Consider the following 18,753-nt stretch of genomic DNA (forward strand, 5'->3'; position numbering starts at 1 on the left):
AATGGAGCGGCAAAAGCCGACACACTCTGGCTAGGCTTATAAATGCCATCGGGCAGATAGCCTAGTACCTGCTTATGAACCTATATACTTATTCTGTTAACATTTTCTGTGAGGTCAGATAATATTTAAAAGTGTCCCTGGTGTCTAGTGCTCCCTCCCCCATATTACAGCCAGTGCTTGTTTGCTTAATGGGGAGCAGAGAGCTATGGAAGTCCCCCACCCTCACACACACACACACACACGCACGCACACGCACACACACACACACACACACACACACACACACACACACACACACACACACACACACACACACATACACTCCTACCCCATCTATCCTCTAACTAATCCCCCTACTGCAACCACCTAGATGTACACACACATACACACACATATGCCTGTGACCACTTACAGATGCAATCCCACGTGTGCATACATTCACAGAGACCCCCACCATCACTACCTGTCTTTTAAACCTCCGGTACTTACCTCTTAATGGAATCTCTTTAATTGAAAGTAATTGGTAAATGCAAACTTTTGGTTGTGTTAATTAATGTGGCAAGTGGTAATGTTTTACATAGCCAAGTAGTTCTGTAATTCTTCATCTATGTAAATCACTTACCACACATTTCTAAGGGAGAACATATGATTTATTTTCATATGCCTATTTCCTGGAATGCTTTATTTACATTTGTGGTAAGCCAGATAGACAACCCATCATAGTACTGTACTTCCTCAAGTTAAAGTAGTATGATAGGGCTATCTCTGAATCAGAAATAGCTGCTACCATTGGTAAATAGGGCTTACCACTGGCAGTAATAGTTCTGAATCCCAAGGTTTGTCCCACCTTTGAACATTTATTTTTGTTTCTGGAAAACTTCTGTGTGGTAACTGGTGTCTAACTACTACCATTTAACACATACATGTACTGATTTAGTAGTATACTATGCAGTTATGCAATAATATGTTTATGTAACTATCTCAGATGTCCTCTTGGAAGCATTGTAGAACAGCATTTCACAGACACATACAGTATACTGTTCAGGAATGGCTCTTAATATGTGGTAGTCAGTATATAAGAAAATGTGTTTTATATTTTTCAAAATTATGAATCTATGCCATGTGTTAATCATTTTGTTAATAAAATGAGTTAGAAGGTGTTTAGATGCACGGTATCAAAAAAAAGCTTATGTAGTGCTGGAAAAAATTTCCAATGATATCCAGTGTCCATCTAGCACTGCTTTCCAGAGACTTACTTTTGTTTGTCAAAAGACTAATGCAGATATGCCTAAATATCAGATCTCTGAAAATGCTTCAAAAAAGGAATGATGCCAGTAAAACTGTTTTGCAGCAAATTAAAGATCAGATGTACATGAACAAAAAGTCCCACTGAAAATACAAATCTTTCTTTTGTGGTTAAATTGACATTGATATTATTTGGTAAATTTACAGTAACAAATTTATTTTTATGTAGTCTATTGTTCATTATAATTTATTTATTTATTTATTTTATTTTTTTATTTACATTTGTTGATCGGGAGTGTCCGACTGGACGTAGTTCCATTTTCAGCGGAGGCCCAGGGAGAAAAGCTCCAGAGTTAAAATATACAGACAGTAGTTATATTGGATTTACATAGCAATTAACAATTTGATCAACATAGCAATTAACAATTACAAACATAGTTACAGATGATGAACATAGTACATCAGTAGACAACTAGAATCTTTATCATCTGCGAAGTACATAACAGACATTAACAATTGTTACAATAAGAAGTTCCTGCTGCATAATAAGTAATTAGGCGTATGAGCATCCGAGCTTGCTATAATCAAGGTAGTTAGTGAGGTGGAAAGAAAGGCAGGGGTGGATGGGGTGGGTGATATTAGAGGGGGAGTTGCAAGGGCATAGCCACCATGTTTTTAGGTGCGCTTTTAGTAAAGTTTTGAAGTGGGTGCATGACGGTACGGAGGTAATTGTGAGTGGGATGGAGTTCCATAATTTGGCTATGACGCAAGAGACTAGTGCTTCTCCAGCAGTTATTGGCTTTAGTGACCTGTAATTGATTTTTGTTGCTGGATCTTAGTGGTCTGGTGGTGTGATAGGGTTGGAGTAGATTCTGGAGGGATGGGACTTTTAGTGGATGGTTTACTAGTTTGTGGGCAAGTGTGAGTTGATACCATTGAAGGAGATGAGGGAGTTCAAGCCAGCCCAGTTCAGCAAGTGAGAGAAAGTGATGACTACGGTAGGATGCCCTGTGGCGAATTTGGTGATTTTGTTGTAGCAGGTCTCGAGCTTGTTTAGATCGCATTGCCTTAGGTTGGTATATATTGGAGAGGCATAAAGTAGGGTGGAGATAAGGTGGGAATTTGCTACTGAAATCTTTGCTGCTTTGGCGTGAAGTTGCTTATTTCTGTATAATGCTCCTATTTTTTTGTGGACTTTTTTTATGGTCATGGATATGTGAATGTCAAATTTTAGTTTATTGTCTATTTCCACTCCTAGCAATTTGGTGTGTTCTGTTGGGTGTATAGTGGTGTTGTCTTTTGCTGTGATGTTAAAGTGAGAGTTGTTTTGAGTATGTTTGGTGGGTTGGAAGACGAGTAGTTTAATTTTGTTTGGGTTGAGTATTAATTGGGCATCAGATAATGAAGTTTCAACAGAGGAAAAGGCTTCCTGTGTGACTTTTTGCAGTTTTGATAGGGACTGGGCTGAGCAGATGATGGTTGAGTCATCTGTGTATTGTATGAGTGTGCCAGGTTTGGTGCCAGAGGCTAGATTATTGGTGAAAATAGAGAAAAGTAAGGGTCCAAGGATGGATCCTTGGCAAACCCCTATAGAGACAAGTAGTTGGGGAGATATGTCATTCTGCCATACAAAGGATTGTTGGCGGTCAGACAGATAACTCTGAAACCAGTTGGTGACTGATTGAGAGAAGGATAGGTTATTGAAGACAGAGATGAGTTGTTTGTGTGGGACCATGTCAAATGCTGTAGATAGGTCTAGGAAAGTAGCAGAGGAGAGATAGAAAATCAGCTTTATGTCTGGCTTGCAAAATATACCTGTGAAGAGGAATGTACATGAAACATATTTAATATACTTTCTTTGCAAAGTTTACTGTTTTCAAGATATGTGCATTCTTTTGCAGGCAAGTTTCAAAACTACATTTTTGTAAATTAGCTCAAGAAAAAGCTGTGTAGGCAAAAATCACTGAATATATCAGAAGGTGTGATATTCCACTCCTTCCACATAAGAAGAGGTTAATAATAGCTAAAAGCTAAAAAAATGAAGGTATTTTATTTGCTCTTGGATTAGAGATGACAGATCCATCACATTATTCTGCCAACCAACACTGTCATGCACTACAATACCTCTCATTCTCATCTTTTGCAAATAATTATTTGGCAGTACATTGAGACTTCTAAGGCAGGGACATAAAAAGATTTCACTCCTCAAATGATGGACTTAACAATTGTCTCCATCTCACTACTGAATGGATATCCACTCTGATGACTCATCAAAAAGCCTGGCTTTGGGTAACTATTCACTTTTCTCTGAGGTATAGCAATCTTAGAATTGGTATATATAAGTTTGGAGGGGGGCTTGCCCTCCACATTGGGGTTCAGGGGGCTTGCCTCCTGCAAAAAATAAAGATGTTTAAAGGAGAAGATTGATATTTGAGATTCACTCTTCTAGGCTTGCAATTTTTTTTCGGTCAGCATTACAAGTGCAAATATTTCAATACGAAGCCTTGACTTTGCCTTCATGATGAAGGCAAAATCACACTTTTGTAGAAAGTGAGTCATGTATTCCCTATTTGAGTAATCACACCATGACAGTAGATTTTGGGGTATAAAATCATTGCTTCAGGAAATAAAAAGAATGAAAGAAAGAATGGGATTATTGGGATTTAGCTTTTGGTTGATGCCAGATCTGATCTTTTTCAATAGTGGGTATCCCATGCAGGCACTCTTCAGCTTTAGTCATTAATAAAATCCTGGGTATTTAAAAAAAGAGAGAAAGAGAATGTACCAAACACCATTTCTGTGTTCTTTTGGAACCTAGGTGACAAGTAGGAGTGATGTGCCAACAGATGTTCTTGAGGTAGTCCGTAAGGGCTTATCAAACATCTAACAGAACCTGAAATTATACACATAATTGGCTATATAAAAGACCACCAGACCAATACATAATGGAGGGAAAGGGTGTGGGAACCTATTCTGATGCAGTGATTGTATACATGTGCATTAGTTTGACTGTTACAGTAAGTATATATACACCTTTGCTCTATTTGTTGTATAGCTTGGGTTTGACAATGCATGAGTCATTTTATTCTATGTTGTCTGTCTCATAGCCCATAGTTGTCCAGCTGCCAGTGCTGTGATGTAATTGTGTCCACCTCTCTGGGGTCCCATTGCTGTATGTTCTACCTCAGACTGGATGCCTTGCTGCTCAACTGCTGCTTCAGCAGGCAAAGTGGGCCATGCTGAGATGTTTCAATATTGCTGAAACTGTTTCTTCTCAACCATGTTATGCAAGATTGACACACAGCAAATATTCATCTGTAGGTCTCAGATGAATACTTCAGCACCCCACTGGATGCATCTAGGCACTGGAAGCTTCCCTTAAGTTTAACAAAATACATTCCACTGTATTCCATGTCTCTGCATGTGCATTATTGTATGCCATCTCTGTTGTTGTCTGGGGTTGCTGAGGGTAGTAGTCAATGGTTCCAACATATATGTAGCATTCTATGCAGCACACAACGGTGACACCGTTATATGTGGCTTGCTACCTGATGCGTGCTAATTGTTTATACTGGACCAGGGCTTTGTACCCTCTCACATGTGCACCTGCCAAGCAGATGACCCTGTGTAAAGTCAGTCTAAGTGAAATGGTGGTACAGGTCAGATGTGTGCCAGATATACATATCACAGGAAATGCATGAGTGAAGTAGAAGCATTAAAGTTTATAGTCTGGGCTATGCTGAAAGTTGAGGGAGTAGATGCCCTTCCTGTTAATATTTCTAACACCGTGTGGTGCAAGTAGGGCCTTAATGGTAGTGTGCTTACATACAGTGGTTCCCAGGGCATGAGAAATGGGGAGTGTTGTACTTCACATAGGTTCATAGATTCATAGATGTGCACTAGGTTAATAACCACTGAGGCATTTTTAGGCCTAGCCATGCATCCAAATCTCTGACAAGTTCTGGTACCCTTGATAAATGTATGCAGGGGCTTGGGAAATTAATAATTTACAAACAGAGGCCTGGGAGATGAACAATTTACAGACTGCCTGTGTCCATTAGAGGCTTAGGTGCCAAACCAGGGATGAATTTCTTGTTCCCCATCCAATTGTTCAAATTACACTGGAATTGGGTTAGGGAAGAACTCTGCTTAACATGGATAGGGGCCTGTTCCAGTGAAGCCGTAGTCTCTGGATACATACCTTTCTCTCCAGCAGGTCTTATTTATATCACAGGCAAGGTTTAAGTCTATAGAATGCATAATTCTGTTGCTGTTTGTTTTGCGGGTATGCAGGAGGTCCATCAGAGTGTGGTCTGATGATGCCTTGTATGCAAGGCAAAGATCTTCACTCAGCAGTGTGTAGAAGACAGAATACAGGGATGAGGTTGTCTGCATAGGACATGTTAGTTGCACCCTGTATTCTTTTAGTGAGGAACCTCTGTGGATGATCCAGTTGTTGGATGTGCCTGGTTAGGTACATACCAAAGGGGCATTGTGTTTAATGATAAGTCGGATGAATGCTGAATAAAATAGAACAATAATTTCCCTGGACCTAAATGCTATATCTTTGTTTGTAAGTTGAACAATATAGAATGATTTCCTCACTAGTATAGACACATGATGGTCAAAGGCTAGATTACTATATATATGTGTCCACAAGTCCCTGACTACTGGGTTGACCCTTAGAGGTGTGTTGTCAGTATGATAGCTACCAGGAGAGGTTGACTTCCCAAAAGATACTATTATGCATTTCTTGGCATTTAGTTTTAGTCCATGGCTCTGTCACCAGTTATTCATTCGTCTGTGTTAGCCCTTTTTGGAGAATATTAGTGTCAATGGGGGATTCTTTAACTGCTTTTAATTTGCAATCATCTGCAAATTTTGTCAACCAAAGGCCTTTGACATTGCCCTTGACTTCAGAAAAGTAGTTGCCAATAAGGAGTGGTCTTAAGACCTATCCCCAAGAGACTGTGCTGGTGACTGTCCATTTAGTAGAGATGGACTCCTCAATTCTAACTTCTTGGGTCCTGTCTTTGAGCCAACTGGCTATCCAATGGGTAACTTAAAGGTTTATCTCTAACCTCTTGAGTTTGTCAGCAGTGCCTGAGTAGGGTGTTATTTCAAATGCATTGGCTATGTCAAGGTAGACCTTGTGAACTGTTTTGCCCTCATCCATTGCTTTGATGACCTTCTCAAATACATCCACAAGGTTAAGTAGGCATGACCTGCCCTTGACAAAACCAAACTGGGTTGGGTCCAGTGTCTGGAAGTTTCCTATGACATTATTGTTAATTTCCATGGTCCAGCTTTGTGTAGAGGGATTACAAAATGTTAAACAATCAGTCTGCAGACTACAGCATGCCTATTCAATAACCAGACATTGACCAAAAGTGAGACTCAAACTGTGTTCCTTGTGTGTATGAGGTAAATACCTTAACCATTTTGACAGTCTCAACCCCTGTAATTACTAGGCCAATGACCTTAGGGGGCCTTTTTGTAAGACTAGCAATGCTTCCCAAAGATTAGAATTAAACCCTATACCTTGTGTCTGCAAGGTAAATACTATAACCATTATGCCAACCTCCCAACCAACATGCATAGTGATGTTTCTGTCTTCTGCAGTACTTGGGAACTATTTATGCTCCTCCAAGTGTCACAGCATAATGTTGAGGAGCTGTGTAGGGCATGTGAGACAGATGGTTGTGAAATTCTTAGTTTGCCCCCTTAAGATCTCTGAAAGGTCTGCATAGCAAGGATGGTTAAAGCTACACGTATCTTATTGTCCAGTGGGATAGCCAGTCCACCAATTCCTTTTGTTTACACTTATGGGTGACAATTCAGCAACCACACAGACATAGTCCACAATCTGATTAACACCCAAGTGGTGGCAAGTTAGGCACTGACAGTACCGTATTTGTTGGTGCAGAGGGCTGCAGTGTGCAGTATCATTGTCACTGGCTCTGTGAATGGTCACAAATGTATGCTGCTCTGCTATAGCCACAATTGTCACAGACATTCATGCATCCTGGTCAGTGGCAATTCCTGTTGTTCAGAACAGGTGATCGCACAGTGTAGTGTACCTAAATTATATGTTTCTGATTCACTCTACTATATTTGATAGTCTAATTTACATATTTGCATGTGGAACCTCATTTCCTTATTATTATGCGATTATTAACATACACCATTTACCAAGTTATTTTTACTGTTATGTAGCCTCACCTATTCTGTCTGTGTATCACTGTCTCCCTGAACATCATTGCTTACCATGCTATTTTGTGCAACACAGTGCACTTTTAACAAATATATACCCACATAAAAATATGTATTATTGAAGAAAGAAAATCTTTACTGGTAGGTAAACCTAGAATATATTTTAATCTGTTATTATAAAGTAATAACCATGTTTTAAATTTAGTTTCTTCTTTGAATGTTAACTATCTAAACTGTTCTGTAGATCTTTTCCTTATTTTTAATAATTAAGTGTATCTGCTGTAAAAGGTGCTCACATTTAGCTTTGTTCATTTAGATATGATGGTAGATAAACAGAATCTTTTTGGGCAATAAAACTATATCACTTGAGTGGCTAGCAGGATAGGGCCAGGAGCTGAATGCCCTGTCCCCGCTTTTATTTAAGTGTCTTTAGATAAGATGGGTCATGGGCAGAGTAGGCAGGCTATTTGGTCATTATCTGCTATAGATCTGTTTCTGTTTCACCTTACCTGCTTTTCTGAAGAATATCTTATTTCATTTACCTTTGTGATCCTTAGTTCAAGTCTACAACATATTTCTGTTTTTTGTTATAAAATATCTGAAACTGTCATCATTATTTGCAGGAGCCCTTAGAAGAAAAGTTCCCAGCCATTCATTCTGCAGCTCTGAGCTTTATGAAGGTATGGTGAGCTATTGCTGTTGGTATTTTCTTGATACATTTTGAATAACTGCACAAAAGGTAATCATTGAACTGATGTCTACATATATAGTGTGATGTTACATCTGCAGTCAGATCCTGTCTGCCTTCTGATGGTCTTCTGGAATTTTATTTTCATAAAATGATATTGAATTTAGAAATGAATGAACTTATCAAAATACATATACAAGTCAACATTTTTAATAACAAAAGTTTAAACAATGAACATCCTGTTTTTCTTATATCAGAAAGTAAACAAAAAAGAGTATATACAAAAGTAGGAAACAAAATAGAATATACAGCTAAAACAAAATGTTATGAGAAACTAAAACAAAATGTTATAAGATACTTAAATGTATCACTGAATATTTTGTATGTTATTTCATACTTTTCTAAAAGAACTCCTATTTTGGCCCGTACTTGAGATTTTATGTTTCACCCTTTATTTCTTGTGGCTAATGTTTGTATGCCTTTATTGTGAACATATGAATAATTTTAAGGAATTCAGCAAAAGAATGAATAGATGCATTGTTGCTGTTTCTCCATATAATTTTTGTAGCTATAGCTATAATAATCCATAACTATTTCAGGTCTGAATTAACACTAGAAGGAAATGAAGCATAAATGCAACTAGAAATAGAGAAAGATCAAAATCATCACACCAAAGAGCCTGACAAAAACATTTATCCTTCTAGAATTGTTAAAGAATTTCACAGTCGTAGAATATATGCTGCCGGGTGTTTTGTAAGAAATTCTTGTGTCACCACCAGAGAATGTTACTAGCTTTACAGATCTTACTAATCTTACCATGTGTGCAAAAGACTGTGTATACAGTTTTCCCAGTGAATAATTTTGAAAACAAAGATGAAATTTTAACTGGCGATCTCAAAATGATAGACATTTGTTTATTACACAGATTAGGATTTTTCAGATAAAAGTCCCAATACATCTCTCTGTTTAATTTCTCCAAGATTTTTGGGTTTATAATACCATGAAGGGATCAAGTCAGGGTATGATTAAAGTTCATGAAATTAGTATTGTTTCTTTGATGTTGACCAAAAGTGCTGATCGCAGCACCTACAATGTGCCCAGAATTGACTACTTCTTCAATTTGTATGGAGTTACATGTATTGGTACCATATCTAAATATGACTGTAGATACTTTTTTTATGAGACACATTACACCAAGTACTATTGGAACTGATTGGGTATCTTTCTTTCCACATTACTCTCAGTTCTGTCTGCAAATCCTGTTATTTTATGACTTTGTGTCTCTCTGTACATGAGACACTGTAGTCATTAGGTATAGAAATTTCAGTGATCAATGCTTCTTTTTTTTGTATGGACTACTACATCTGGTTTTCTTGCATCTGTTGTTTGAATTGTTGGTAATAGGTGATCCCATGTGATGTACACCACCATTCTCTGTAATGCTTTGTGGTTCATGTTTCCAATGCTTCTCAGCTACTTCCATATTGTAATGATTGTACAATCCCTAATACAACAATCTTATTACATTATTGTGTACAGGTCCTCTGCCATAAGTGTATCATATCCAGTAACAATGTGTGCAACTGTTTCCAATTTTTTTTTTTTTTTTTTTTTTTTTTTTTTTACAGAACCTACATTTGGCTGTTTCTCCCACATATTCAATAGACTTTGTAAACCAGTGTGTACATAGTTCACTACCCTGAGCTGCCATTATTAACCTTTCATCCTTTGGTTTCAACTCAGCTCTCCTTAACCAGCCCTTTGTCAAATCCTGATCAACATAAGGTTGTTACAGGAGATCTCTATAGTTGCCACTCTATGGCTTTTCCACATTCTTGTTCTTCTCATATGATTCTTCTCCTTATATTATTTCTTTTGTGTTTTGGCACATTCAGTTGCTGTCTAATTTTGTCTACTGGTTTGATTTCCATTTCTGCTTGCCACCTGAATGCATCTGCTAAAGTAAGCAGAGAAGCTATCTTAGATATCCTCTCATGTTTTAAAACTTTCACTATGTTTGGATCTGATGAGGTCAGTAGATATGTATGCACTTCCACAACTGCATATCTCTATATGTAATCAGTTTTGAGGAGGACCACAGCTCCTTCAGGGCAAAGGATATATAATCTTGATATACACTGATTTTTATATATCATTTGATAAACGTGAAGTATTTTTCTTGTTTTTCTGTCCAACTAATCCAGTACATTTTGGGGCCAGTCAATCACACCAAAAGTGTAACATTTAACATGTAACAGGAAAAGCAAATTAGTTTATAGCTTGGACTTTATTCCTAGATGTCAGGGTTGTTTTCAGTATTAGTTTTAGTCTTCTAAAGTATTCCTTACTGAATTTTATTTGCATTCATGTTTTATTGTCTATCCTTCATTAATTCCCAGATATTTATACACTCCTTCCTCCTCAAGTTCCTTTATATCACATTCTTGTCCTGGATTGATATTTTCTTGGTATTTCAACTTTCATGCTTTAAGCCTTGCTTTTTGCACATTTATCAAGACCAAATCTCATTCTGTTATCATCTGAAAAAGTTTAACTATTTGTAGTTGTGCTTTCAACCCCTCATCTGATGAACTATAGAATTTTAAATCATCCACCAAAAGTTGATGAAAAAATCTTTAAGCAAGTTTGTTTTCTGGGAGCCAAATTATAACAAAACCTAATCTGTTAATTAAACAGCTTAATGAGTCTGACAACATGGTATGACATGGTCCAAAAAATTACTCAGGAAGCTTTAGCAGCCACTGAAACATGGCTTTGTAACTCACAACTCATGCTCAACCCAAACAAGACCAGCCTACTATTTTTTCCCCCTAAATCCCTCTCTCATGGAAAAAAAAACAAAAAACAAAATTTAAGTCCACTCTCTTGATAATATAACCACTGAAGTCACTTCTCATAGCAAATTATTTGGGGTGATAGTGGATGATAATCTTACATTCGACCTGCATATGCAAAACTGCATAAGAATAAAATCATCAAAAACTAGGCTTGCTTTACAGAGTCAAAATCTTTCTCATTAATACAACTAAAACTACAATTACCACTGCTTGTCTCCTCCCCACACTTCTTTATGGTGCTGCAATCCTTACTAACCTCCAGGCTTCACAAGCATTAAAACTTGAACAAGGCTGTAACAAAGTTGCTATATTTGCAGCAAGTACACCTTTCAGATCCCACCACTGTATAGCACTGAAAAGCCTTAATTGGTTAGAACTGCCTCATCAACTGACATATACACAGGTTCTTACCACCTATAAAATTATCTAGCATCCATCTGCCTGTCCAGCATTAAAAAAAAATATTCTGCACAACTGTGTTCCCAGTCAGTCATTGCAGTCCGGTGACCAAAAACTCCTGTCTGTCTACAAACCTATCAAATCTGCTTATTATCGTCTGTACTTGTACAAGGTTGCTAAGGCTTGGAACTCCTCAGCTGTATCCATCAGGTCAATACCCTCCCTCCCATCTTTCAAAACCACTCTGAAAGACTTCCTTCCTAAAATCTGCCTCTGCTCTTGCTCAAAACTAGGATAGACTATATCCCTAAATGTGAGCAAGTACTTTTTCATTCCTTATTACCTCCTTACTCTCCCTTTTTCACTTGCTTCCTTACTTCTATCAAATTCACTTCCCTGACTTTCTGTCTAAATAAACCATAAGCCTATTTTTCCCTCACTTCATATTATAGGTTCATAGGTTCATACTAGGCTATCTGCCCTAGGGCATTTATAAGCCTAGCCAGAGTGTGTTTGGCTTTCGCCACCCATTTTAAATTAATTTTGCTATGCCCTTTTTCAAGGTTAGTATACTGTGCCTCTGTCTAACAGTGACACAGAAGTGATACCCGGGGTAAACCTACGATCTCCCATTCACTCATCAAGATTCCTCTTGAAGAGAGTCAATGAGGGACTCTGCCTAACCTGGACTGGGATTTTATTCCAGAGTGAAGGGAGCCTCTGGGTTATGAATCTGTCCCTCCAGCATGTCCTATTTATTTCAGTGCTGAGGTTCAAGTCTCTCGAGCGTAGCTCGATGGGATTTGGATTTTCTGAGGTGCAGCATGTCCATTAATTCCGGGTTGGACATGGCTTTATACGTCAGGCACAGATCGCCTCTGAGCAGGCGGTATGCCACTAAGTAGAGCTGGAGTTTCTTTAACCGGGCAGCATATGGCATCTGTTTGAGCCCCTTGATCCTCTTGGTGAGGTACTTTTGGGGTCTTTCCATTTGCTGCAGGTGTCTGGTAAGGTACATCCCAAAAGGGGCATTGTACTCAATTATGGGCCTGATGAAGGATGAGTAAAGAGGCACGATGACCTCCCCTGATCTAGATGTGAATCCCTTCATGATTAGATGGGCTATATAAAATGTTTTTCTAACCACTTTGGCCACGTGGTTGTCAAATGAGAGATTGCTATCAACTTGGGTCCCTAGGTCCCTAATTACTTCTTCTGTACTTAATGGATTACCACCTATGTGGTAATTTGTGGGCACTTTGTTTTTGCCAGAGGGGATGACTATACACTTTTTGGTGTTTAGTTTGAGGCCATGGCTCTGGCACCAGTTGTCTGTTTCTATGAGGCCCTTTTGGAGGATGCTTGTGTCGGCTGGAGTGTCGATTATGGTGCCCAGTTTGCAGTCATCTGCAAACTTGGTCAGCCACAGTCCTTCCGTGTTGGCCTGTACCTCCGAGAAATATGTACCGAACAAGAGAGGTCCCAGGACTGAGCCTTGTGGGATGCCATTTGTAACTGGTTTGGAGTCTGACATGGCTCCAGCAATTCTAACCATGTGGGTTCTGTCCTTGAGCCAGTTTGCAACCCATCTAGTGACATAGGGGTTTATATTTAAGCTGCTGAGCTTATCTATAATGCCCGAGTGGGGTATTGTATCGAAGGATTTTGCGAGGTTCAGGTACGCTGTGTGGACCACCTTCCCCTCGTCAATGGCCTTGGTGACTGTTTCAAAGAAATCAACCAGGTTTAAGAAGCAGGATCTACCCTTAACAAAGCCGAACTGGGTAGGATCTAGTGTCTGTAGGTCCCCAATATCTTTATTTATGAGGTCCATGATAATCCTTTCCATAGCTTTGCACACCAAGCTAGTCAGGCTTATGGGGGCGATAGTTTCCGGGATCCGTTGAGGCACCACCTTTGTGGAGAGGGACCACTGTTGCTGTACGCCAGTCTTTGGGTACATATCCTGTAGTAAGGCTGAGATTGAACAGTAGTTTTATGTTTGGGTTTAGCTCTTCTTGGAGTTCATGTAGGACGCAGCCTGGGATACCGTCTGGTCCCATTGCTGCTGTGTTTTTTGCTTTGGAGAGGGCAGCTCTTACCTGAGCATCTGAGATGTCAGGGGGGCAGCACTCTGCTGGGATAGATATTTGCCCTTTTGGTGGGGAGGGGGGGGAGTTTGCGCTGAACCTGTCAGCTAGGATGTTGGCAATGTCTGTGGGTTTGGTGTATTTTTTGTCATTTTGGACTAATTCTGAGCATATCTGGGAATTCCCACCCAGGTTCCTAACATAACTAAAGAAAACCTTGTGATTATCCTTAGTGTCCTGTGCAGTTTTTCTCTCGAAGCTGGCCTTAGACGATTTTATGAGTGCCCGTAGTTTTTTGCTAAAACTGATCAGAGATGCTTTCCCTTTTTGGGATTTTGCTCTATCATGTAGTAGCTTCCTCCTTCTATTGTATAGTTTGTTTATGGCTGGGGTCCACCAGACAGGACGTCTGCCTTTGGAGGACTGGGACTTGGTTTTATTTGGGATTGCATGATCCATGCATTCCTGAGGGTGTTCATAGAATGCGTTTATAAAGGATTCTGCGGTCTGGGCCGTATTTTCTACAGGCCCGGGGGCTTTGAAGGATTCCACCTCGGTTTTGAGGAGTGTGAAATTTGCATTAGAGAAGTTTTTCACTGTGGTTTTCAGGGCAGGGGATGGAGTCGGGATGTGAATATCCAGTGAGATTAGTTTATGGTCTGATCTTACCAATGAGGGATACACTTCTGGTCTGGAGCATAGAGTCCCCATGTTGGTGATGATCAGGTCCAGTATGTTTTCCTCTCTTGTGGGAGTGGTAACAAGTTGTTCCATAGCATTTGAGTTTATAAATTCTAGGAACCTTTGGGCTAGGGTGTTGGAGCTAGAGTAATGCTCCCAGTCTATGTTTGGGTAGTTGAAGTCACCCAATATAATGGTGTTTGGAGAGACCTTCATATTTTCCAGTGTTCTCAGGAAGGCCGAGTGGGGTTCCTGGGTTTGGGAGGGTGGTCTGTAGCAGGCTATAAACTGGAAGGCAGTGTTACCCACTGTTAGTTGCACATGGATAGTCTCTGATGCTTCGTGCTGTGCCACCAACCTGGAGGTGTGGGTATCTTTGACGAATATTGATACTCCCCTCCTTTTGTGGTTCGTCCAAGTTTTGGGGCGAAAAGCATGGTATGAGGTATAACCTGGTAGTGCTGGGGTGCTCTCGGGAGCCTTGAACCAGGTTTCTGTTACTGCACAGATATCGATGTTCTCCATGCTAAGGAGAGTTTCGAGTGCGTGCATCTTGAGATTTAGACTTCTGGCATTGAGTAGCATTACTCTTAGTTTCGTATCCCTTGTGATACCTATGGAGGTGGGTTTGTCTTTTGAGCCTTGCCTAAAAAAGGCACTATGGGGGTAGCAAGAGCCTTTGCCAATATCCAAAAGCCCAGGGGTGACAGGTGCAAGTCGTCCCTAGTGAAACAGTTCTTCTTTGTATTATAATAACTTACCTTTAATTTCTATACAAACTGTCTAAAATTTCTCTAAGAATTAAATAATTGTCATACAACTTGTATTGATTCTTAACCAATGTTTTTATATTATGTCTAATTTATTATAATTATTTAAACTGGAGATGTTTTTGTTTTATTTTTGAAGACTTTAAAAGTATTGGTGTTCTGTAGTTCTATCTCGCCTTCATTCTTACATATGGGTTCGGAGCTGATCCTCGGCTCCGAATCGGCCGATTACAAAGCTTGAAGTCTCTAAGTTGGTTCGTGGCAAGGTAGGTATCCCATAATGCACTAGTAAGAATCCCCAGATCTCATTTGCCACGTCTACGAGTTCAGAAGTGCTCTCTTTCTTCGCTGTGGCTAAGTTGGAAATTTTGCTTATTCAAAATTTTATACTGGTTCTTTTTTGACTATAATAGTTAGTTTATTATTAATAACTTACAGTTGTTACCTAGGAGTATTGTTGCAGATTGTTGGCTGTCGCTTCCGCAGGCCTTTCCTCACTGGTATCCCTTCTTTCTGTGTGCTAGTTATTACTAAAATTTTTCTTAGGCATAGGTCTGTTCTTTAGTTAAGACCTATTCTAGCTTTTGTCTGTTGCTTGCTTGTTTGTTCTCTATCTCGCCTGACCTTCGTTTCAGGGCTAGGCCCATTTAAGTTAACGGGACCTAGTCCTCTATTGCCTTTCCTTATGTGTTGTTTCCTCAGCAGGGCTAGGCCCGTTAAAGCTAAAGGACCTAGTCCTGTGTTGTTTTTTCCTTGTGTGTGGTGTTTCTTGAGCATGGCTAGGCCCATTTAGGTTAGAGGACCTTGTCCTCTCTTCGTATTATCCTCTATGTTTATATTTGTGATTGTGTCTGTGACAATATGTCTAAAGAATCTAAAGATCATAAATCTGCGGGTTTTAAAAAATGTCTTAAATGTTCTCAAAAAATATCCCTGACTGACGGACATAGTATTTGTGTTTATTGTCTGGGAGCCATACATCTTCAGGAGACATGTACCTTTTGCCACTCCTTTAGTTCTCGGGTTCTCCAGGAAAGGAAGAACAAATTGATCTTGAAAGGTCTTCTTAAACCTTCTTTTGAGGAGGATTTAGGCAGCTCTTCATCCTCTCAGTCCAGGTCTCCCTCTTCTAAAAAAGAGAAGGTCAAGTCGGTCAAAAGACAGTCTCCCACACCGACTGTTAAATCAGGACCTCCACAAAAAATTGCTAAACTGGACAAACCTTCTACCCTTTGGCTCCTCTGCCTTTGGAGCCGGTCAAGGTTATTGACACTGACATTCCAGTTTCGACCCCAACTTTTTCGGAGCCGATTACTGAACCCATACCTTGGAGCCAGTCTAGTGATTTATCACCGGTGTCCCCAATACTCAGATCTTCGATTTTATAGAGATCTCGATCACCTACCTTGTCTTCCAGATACTCCATGAATCTTTCTGAGGAGGAGGATGTCGAGAGAGTGGTGCTTAGACTCTTGAAGTCCTCTGCGCTAGCAAATTTGTTGCCAGCTCTGACCCAATCAGTTCCAGAGCCATCTAAGGCCATATTACCTGCTTCGGTTCCTCCTCTGAGCCACGTCAGTCTTTCGGAGCCAGAGCTATCAGTGATGTTTGTTGTGGAAGCATCGGTTCCAGCACCCCTATTGTCTGTCTTGAAGCCGAGTTCCACTCCGACACCTTTGGTGCCGTCCTTGGTGTCTAGGAGCCAAAGCTCACCAGTTGGCCTGGACGGGGATGCTCGGACCTGAACTTTGGTTCCAAGCCTACCTCTCATTGCGTCAGCTCGGCTGAGCTCAGATCCTACATCTGTCTCGGAGCCGATCGCTCTGGGGACGAGGGCTACTTCCACTTCCTTGGAACCGGGGGTGTCTTTGGAGCCAGAGAGATCTGCTTTCGAGATGATGAGGAGTGTGCTGTCTAGGTCTTCAGCTCCACACAAGGGTACCAATGATCTTCCCTTTCAAGCTCCAACCTCTGTCTCAGCACCATCGCTCTCACTTGACAGCAGAGACCTGCAGCCTCAGGAACCCACCTCCCAAGAATACCCTTTTGAGGAGCCTCCTCGGAAGAGAACTTGCAAGGGGAAACATGTAGACTCCCCTGATGAGTCCATCACCTCTGACACTGACCTTGAGGAGTCGGAAGGGTCCCCTAGCTCACCTTTGATGATATCTCCTGCATAGATATCCTAGAGATCCTGAAACAGAGAGGCAGCTGGCCCACTGTTACCCCTTCTGATGAGGAGTCAGTGTACCTGAAGGCTTTTGGGTCTCAACCTTCAGCCTCTTGGGTGTCTCCACCTTTTGATGAGCTGTTAGATTTAGTGGGAAACTCCTGATGCCATGGAACCAGTCCCCAGCAGGCCCAATAAATTTATTTCAGCTCCCAAAGAAAAATAATTTTTGTCCAAAGGTGTGCCTGTAGATGCCATGGTGGTGGCAGCAGCCATAAAGAAGGAACTAGCGGAAACTTCCTCATCTGTCCACCCACTGAACAAGGAGTCTCGAACAATGGACAGATACGGGAAGCGTATTTTTTCTTCAGTGGCTTTTATACTCACATCGCTGAATTACGTCACCCATTTCACTAGGCTTCAAAGAGATCTACTAAAGGAGCTAGGAGATACTCTTCAAGGTACTTTAACTGAAGGAGTGCCTGAGAAAGTTACTGCTCAGTTGTCTACCTTAAACTCCATTGTTAACTTCTCCATGATGCTGATTTCTTACGCAGCAGATGGAGTGAGCAGGGCAGAGGGTTCAGGAGTTTCCCTTAGGAGACACTCCTGGATGCACTTATGTAACTTTGCGGAGCCCTTCAAATCTACATTTACCAATGCCCCCTTTGACGGTACCTCTCTGTCTGGACCAAAGGTAAAAGACACACTCACTAGATGTGAGCAGGAAGGGAAAACTCTCTCTGCCATGGGAGTACATTTTTCTTTCCCATCTAGACCATACCCTAAGGGTCAGAGAGGTGGAAAAATGTGGTTCAAGAAATCTTAGAGATTTTTCCCGGATACACAAGGTGATTCCTTCTCCAGAGGCAGAGGAGGAGGACGTAATGGTAAATGCCGCCCTAGAGGTAGGGGGGGTCCGTAAAACCAGGGAGGCCGCGATTCCTTTCATGGACATCCCTATCAGCACTCCTGAAGTGGGGCCCAACTGTGCTTCTCCGGAGCCAGTCGGAGGTTGCTTATCTTTGTACCCAGAAGCCTGGCACGACATCACACAAGACAAGTGGGTACAAAGAATGATTTCCAGAGGATACTCCATACCCTTCTCTTTTCCACCTCATCTAACCAAGAAAATCCCAGATGTTCCACCCAATCACAGAGATCAAGCAACTATAGAAGTCCAAAAGTTGCTTCAAAAGAGAGTCATCCAAACCGTCCCTGCAGACCAGATAGGATTCGGAACTTACTCCAGATTCTTTTTAGTGCCAAAACGAAAAGGGGACTGGAGGCCCATTTTGGATCTCAGCAAGTTAAATGAATCAGTAAAGAAGTCCAAGTTCCGAATGGTAGCACTGCAGTCTATACTCCCTCTATTCGGGAAAGACAATTGGATGTGCTCCAAAGACCTCCAAGATGCGTACTACCACATAAAAATGGACAGAGCTTCAAGGAGTCATTTATGCTTCTGGCTGGGAGCCAGTCATTACCAATTTTGTGCTTTGCCCTTTGGTCTCACCACAGCCCCCCAGGGTGTTCACCAAATGCATGGTGGTGGTAACGGCTCACTTGAGACATCTTGGATTCCAAGTGTTTCCGTACCTGGAAAACTGGCTCCTGACTGCCACCACCAGGCACCTAC

At 40.7% G+C, this 18,753-nt stretch overlaps 1 protein-coding gene across 1 annotated transcript in view; it reads left to right on the forward strand.

Moving 5' to 3' along the window:
* Positions 1-18,753, forward strand: part of CDKL4 (cyclin dependent kinase like 4) — a 1,070,656-nt gene that overhangs the window by 826,307 nt on the left and 225,596 nt on the right. The window contains exon 8 of the mRNA XM_044057625.1: positions 8,082-8,138. Coding sequence (XP_043913560.1) covers positions 8,082-8,138 — 57 coding nt within the window. The remainder of the gene's footprint in view (positions 1-8,081; positions 8,139-18,753) is intronic.

This window comes from Protopterus annectens, chromosome 1.part2 (genome assembly GCF_019279795.1).
Source record: "Protopterus annectens isolate FY-2018-M chromosome 1.part2, PAN1.0, whole genome shotgun sequence".
NCBI classification, from domain to species: Eukaryota; Metazoa; Chordata; order Ceratodontiformes; family Protopteridae; genus Protopterus; species Protopterus annectens.